A 6887-nucleotide genomic window follows, 5' to 3' on the forward strand; every position below is an offset into this window, starting at 1 on the left:
AGCCCATCTAAATACCCCATCCGAAGTTTTTTTTACCTTAGTCAAACATTTATGGAGATATTAGAGTTTTTCAAATTGCTTGTTACAGGAGTGAATGGTACATGTGATGTATCTCGTAAATTGCACCACTAAACGTGCAAGTTATCTTACCAAACTTGTACAGTAGTGTAAATAGGTTATGTACTCACAAAACGCTGCATCAGAACATTTGTAAGTCCACCATGAGTGTTTTAAAAATACGTTTTACCCGAGAACTACTAGTCTCAGAAACTACAAGTCGACGTCACTTCCCTGGTTTGAAAAAAGCACGTAAAAGTCCTCCTACTACATCTGCGTGCATGTCAACTTGTAGGAGGACTTTTACGTGCTTTTTTCCAACCAGGAAAGTGACGTCGACGTGTCGCCATTTGTAGTTTTTGAGACTAATAGGGATCGACTAAAACGTGTTTTTAAAACACTCATGGTGGACTTACAAATGTTCCGATGCAGCGTTTTGTGAGTACATAACCTATTTACACTACTGTACAAGTTTGGTAAGATTACTTGCACGTTTAGTGGTGCAATTTACGAGATACATCACATGTACCATTCACTCCTGTAACAAGCAATTCGAAAAACTCTAATATCTCCATAAATGTTTGACTAAGGTAAAAAAAACTTCGGATGGGGTATTTACATGGGCTTCGGAGTGCATAGCAATGAAGTCAATTCTACTCGGAACCATCCCTTTAAGTAGCATGGGTAGGGGAGGGCGGTTGCAACACTTTTTGCATTTCATTTAGTTTCTCAGAGACTGTTTGTATTAGAAAGCCGAAATTTGAATACAATAAAGCCGCATCTGTCAGCTACTCACCCATATTGCTGCAACGTGTACATATTATAATATACGTACACTTTACACTTAAATAGACAAAGTGAAATATTGCAACCGTCCCTACAATAGGGGACAGTTGCAACATTCAATAAAATGTAATGAAATCATTCTTAAATATAATTTTGCAATTTTTTATTTTATTTGTTCACAGTCACGGTCTTCAATAAGGTAAATTGTCTGTAAAGCAAAACAAAACAAAGAATAGTAAATTAAAAACATTAAGTAACAAGTAGATTTTTTACCTATTCACTTAAAAAAAGGAGAGATAACTAACTATTAAAGGGGTTCATTAGTATTATCATTATAAAATTACAATTATGTTATGGCAAGCTTTTAAATCAATATTGTGGTAAGGGACAGCATGTTGGGATGGTTGCAACAGTGTGTTGCATGTTGCATAGCCATGATAAAAATTGGTATATTAGCTTGACAACATATCATTGGCACACGCTAGCTATGCCTATTAGAAACTAAGAACGCACAGATTAAAATGTTATGTTTTTACAATTCGTCACACAAACAACTTAGACACTATGACCAAAAATCTAATCTTTAAAAAATTACTTTTTTTTTTACCAAGAAAATGATTTTGGTAGAAGGAATGATCACACGTCAAGAGTATGAGGAGCCAATAAAGCATGTGCATTATGAATATCATCACAGTATCTTATTCCTGCTTGAAGAAATAAGCAATGTTGCAACTGCCACACGTTGCAACTGTCCCCACTCTCCCCTATATTTGTAGCGACAGCCAAAAATACATTGTATGAGTCAAAATTATCGATTTTGCTTTAATGCCAAAAATCATTAGGATATTAAGTAAAGATCATGTTCATTAAGACATTTTTTAAATTTCCTACCATAAATATATCAAAACTTAATTATATGCATCGCTAGGAAGTTCATTCAGACAACTTTAAAGGCGATTTTTTCAATATTTAGATTTTTTTCTTTTGCACCCTCAGATTAGAGATGTTCAAATAGTTGTATCTTAGCCAAATATTGTCCTAACAAAGCAATCAATGGAAGGCTTATTTATTCAGCTTTCAGAAAAAACAATTGACCTGTATGATGTACATGTAAATATCAGTTTACATTTTAGTAACTTTTTAAATGGTTTTAGTTAATAAAAATAAGCCTGGTGCTGGATGGTTCCCGTTTAAATCTGACCATCAGCATGCAGTTCATTTCACACGTTTGTGGCACAAGGGCAACGGAGAGAGACAGGAAGATGGAAAGACTCGCATGACATTCTGCTCTTAATCTTATCCATATTCATGGGCGCATATGCAAAGTATGAATGTGTCGAGAAGCGCTGAAGACAGCGTGAGGATTAGTAACCTGTGTTTGAGGTGATTCCAAGCCCACATTAACATGTTGAATATTCTACAAGAGTGAGTCAGAAAACTCAGCAACTCTGCCCTGTCCGTGGGCAGCAATTCAGCTCGCTGCATGCGATCCATTGTGAGCGTTTTAGTGGGTGATGGTGTTCTGTACAGGAATGCTTGTGTTCTGTACGAGACCAATTACATTTGTACTTTATGATCCCCTACAGTTATACAAGACTCTTTCCAGATTTAACAGATGAGGCTGGTGCCGACTGTGTCGTCCTCACATGCCGATTCTGTCTGTGCAAAGTTTTCTTAGAAGAACTGGAACATCTATTTCTATCATCTATGCACATTTCCACTATGACAGTATTCACTAGGATGACTAGAATTTGGTTTTGTTAAATGGTTACAATGTGAAACTAATTTTATGACACAGTAGGTGAACAGGATGACACAATGGATCCACTGGGCTTTTTAAATACGCAACCAATGGACACTTTGCTTGAGGCAACATAAACGGAAGAGCCCTGAGATTTGAAAAAAGTTAACCACTTAAAAATAAATTTAGTATGCTATTAAAGTATGAAATTTCAGACAGACAGAATTAATGCTGCATTCCAGACGAGGTTGGAAATGTCCCACTTCAAACCTCAGTCAATCACACCAATATTGTCAATTTTTGTGTCAATTATGGCAAAAACAGACAATAATTAATATAAAACAGTATCATTTTATAAACTGAATGTGTAATGTTTTTAAGTTTAACACAAGCTAGCTCCATACTATGCTTGCTGGAAGCAGTGACGCCAAATGACGCATCTCTCTAAAGTCGGGGTTCATCAATTTGCCCCGAGTTCACAGGTCAGACTTCAAGTGGCATTCAAGCCCAGATAGCACACATGTCTGCAACATGTCTGTTAAAGATCGCTTGATATGGAAACACTTGCTGTGTACAAACATCTGACAGACGTCTGTACGATGTCAGTTTTACATACATTCTAAATCATAAACATCTTAAAGACATCTAATAAATGTCTATTTGACACGTAAACGTCCTATAGACGTATTGGAGATGAGCAAACACTCTAAAAAATACGTCTTGAAGATGTTGATGCAGACGTCAAATAGACGTCTCTGTGATGTGTGCTATCAGGGAAACATTATTTCCAAAAACGAGGTGGGAAAAAAAAATCGGAATTTCAAGTTGTCTGGAACGCAGCATATGACAACTATCAAAACTACGTTTTTTCCACCATTGTCACTTACTTTTCCTGTAGTTTCGTCTTTGTCTGAAGGTATATTTTTAGTGAAAACAGCTTACCAAGATTTTTGGGGAACCAAAAATCAGAAAGAAATGTACAAAAGCTGTCACTGTTACTAATATTTACCACACAGGTAATATGTATCATTAGGGTACTAATATGCACATTTTAGGGGAAAATAAGATAGATAGATAGATAGATAGATAGATAGATAGATAGATAGATAGATAGATAGATAGATAGATAGATATGTAATTTACAGTACAGCACAGATTTGGGCATGTGTAAGAATACAGCAAAGCCCCCTCTAGTGCACACTAGAATGCCCTTTTTGATTCCTCTCTTGGCCAGGTAACCTAATTAGACCGTATATCTAAAGACTCAAATGCCAGGTGACAGTACCACACACATCCACTTGGACAGCAACTGGCAATTCCACGAGCTGGGAGCATGTGGCGCCACGGCTGTGAGCCAACAGAATACAACTTATAGGATACGATACACTGGCCAGGGAATACATTTAAAGTGAATCACGCGACAATCAATGCACTTAAAATGCGATCCATTGTAACACGCACACGTGCGTCTTGTTCCTCCCCTTCGCGCCGTGAGCGCGCAGCAGCTGTAGCCTATTATACGATGTGAATGAAGGAATGTTCGACTTTAAACATTGCTGTTAAAAATAACAACCGACGCTAAACACACATGAACAAGAAAAACATCCTCAGCATCGTTCCAAAAGTGTTACAATGGGTGAAAACGCACTCTTGTTGCGATCAAACCTGCTATTTGGCAACCGCAAACCGTATAGTATGATTACAAAAGCAGCCGCTGTTATAAACAACAGATTTTCCTAATCGCTTTCCACAAAGAGCGTGCGACTTATCGTAGCGCATCGCGAAACCTAATCGAGGACGCCATTGCGATATCAGTCAATTATTCGAGGCTACGCTACAGAACAGTTTCACGTGTGACAACGTACAAACTGCTTCAAGTGTCGCTTTGCGCTGCCATTACACATATCGGGAAGCGACAGGATGTAAACTCGGAGAAGATAATATTTTTGTCCCAAACGCGCTCATCCTCTGGCACATGCGTACATGCAGCTGCGCTCTGAAGACCCGCTGCCTCTCTCTGTAGAAAAAAACCCACAAAGCCCAATCTGGCGCTCCTCACCTGGAACATGGGACATCCAGCGACGTGTCACCTCTCCGTGTTTGGGCTCCTGTCCGCGCCCCTCGCTCAAGCGCTGAGGAATGGAGCCCAGCTGAAGCTGAATTCACAGAGAGTCGCTCCAGGGGTTTCACAACCCCTCTGGGCCAGACCCGGATAGAGAAAGAGAGAGCGAGACAGAAAGAGAGAGAGCGCTCTCAAACAAACGCCCCTGCAGATCTCTGCTCACTTCAGGACAACTAGTGAATTAACCGATCACAAGAATGAGCCATTTGTAATACATAAAAATGTGCAGTTTCGCTTATTCTAGGATGCAAAAAGAGATCTGGTGATTTTTCTGCGTAAAACAGTCGTCCTCCTTCCTACATCTTGCAGCGGGGAGGCAGATTTGAATGGTTATGATTAGTTTTGATGGAACGCTGCCGCAGGCGCTTCCTGCAAATGGATGGTGCGTGCGCGCACGGGCGCGCTCACAGAGGGGGAGAGGGCCATTAAACAGATTGAAACCTATGTCACGGCTATGCAAAACCTGTAAATATTTGGGAATTGTAAAACTGTGATTGTGAAACCTAATTCTTTTCTGTGTTTTTTTTTTCATAGGTTTGCTTATCTCTGAAATATTGCATTAGCTAGAAACGTCCCATTCTGTGTGCAGTTTCTGTAGAACACTTTCCTATCCAGTTGAACTAACTGGGAAGGTCACGGAAATGTCATAAAGATTCATTGCTCAAAAGGTGTGGAAACTCTGCATGCAATTTTTGTGTAAAATATGAACTGTGAACCAAAGTGTTTATTTGTCACCAGTTTTGGTGTGACTTGTTGAATTTATTTATTGTATTAGAAATGTCACCATGAATAAAATTGATTATTAATTCAATATATATTCACTCTCACACAGTCACAACCTTGATAAAATTAGTTTATGTCAGACGCTATCCACCTTTTTGTGGCTTGCAGCCTCTTCCACCTCCAGCTGTTTTTAGCTGTACGAAACAGGTCGTTTTACTGCTTGATATTGCAAATGTCTGTGTCTTACCATTTTAATTTTTAGGATTAGTTCACTTACAGAACAAAAATGTACAGACAATTTACTCATCCCCTTGTCATCCATTGTTCATGTCTTTCTTTCATCAGTCATAAAGAAATTATGTTTTTTGAGGAAAACATTTCAGGCATTTTCTCCATAGTGGACTTCAATGGTGGCTAATGCAGCTGCACGATCCAAGCCGAGAAATAAGGGTCACTTATTTTCTTTAATAAATTAATATTTATAAACTTTTTAACCACAAATGCCCGTCTTGTCTAGCTCTGCAATGCACATGTGTACTCTGTGTGCTCTGGTTCAATACAGTTTGGCTATGTTGAAAAACTCCCATCTCATTTTCTCCTCCAACTTCAAAATCGTCTTACATCACTGATTTACATTTTTTTGTAAAGGGGTTTGATCTTCTTTGCACATTCACTTTGTAAACACTTGGTCCCCAGATAGCACACGTACATCTGCAGGATGTCTGTTAAAGATCTCTTGATCTGGAAAGCATCTGCTGTGTACAAACGTCAGGCAGATGTCTGTAAGATGTCAGTTTTACATACATTCTAAATCATAAACATCTTAAAGACATCTAATAGATGTCTATTTGACATCTGATAGAAAACGTCAGATAGACATATTGCAGATGAGCAAACAATGTCTTGCAGATGTAAATGTAGACGTCAAACAGACGTCTCCAAGATGTACGTGTGCTATCAGGGTCTTTGCACATTCACTTTGTAAACACTTGGTCCCCAGATAGCACATGTACGTCTGCTAGATGTCTGTTAAAGATCTCTTGATCTGGAAAGCATCTGCTGTGTACAAACGTCAGGCAGATGTCTGTAAGATGTCAGTTTTACATACATTCTAAATCATAAACATCTTAAAGACATCTAATAGATGTCTATTTGACATCTGATAGAAAACGTCAGATAGACATATTGCAGATGAGCAAACGATGTCTTGCAGATGTAAATGTAGACGTCAAACAGACACCAATGTCAAACAGACGTCTACAAGATGTACGTGTGCTATCAGGGTCTTTGCACATTCACTTTGTAAACACTTGGTCCCCAGATAGCACATGTACGTCTGCTAGATGTCTGTTAAAGATCTCTTGATCTGGAAAGCATCTGCTGTGTACAAACGTCAGGCAGATGTCTGTAAGATGTCAGTTTTACATACATTCTAAATCATAAACATCTTAAAGACAT

The 6887-nt window shown here is 38.6% G+C and overlaps 1 protein-coding gene across 1 annotated transcript in view; it reads right to left on the minus strand.

Annotated features, from left to right (window-relative positions):
- Positions 1 to 4978, minus strand: part of kctd1 (potassium channel tetramerization domain containing 1) — a 36778-nt gene extending 31800 nt beyond the window's left edge. Inside the window, exon 1 of the mRNA XM_073816695.1 lies at positions 4644 to 4978. Within this exon, the coding sequence (XP_073672796.1) occupies positions 4644 to 4652 (9 nt within the window). The 5' untranslated portion in view covers positions 4653 to 4978. The remainder of the gene's footprint in view (positions 1 to 4643) is intronic.
- Between the last annotated feature and the right edge of the window lie 1909 nt (positions 4979 to 6887).

This window comes from Garra rufa, chromosome 13 (genome assembly GCF_049309525.1).
Source record: "Garra rufa chromosome 13, GarRuf1.0, whole genome shotgun sequence".
Taxonomy (NCBI): domain Eukaryota; kingdom Metazoa; phylum Chordata; class Actinopteri; order Cypriniformes; family Cyprinidae; genus Garra; species Garra rufa.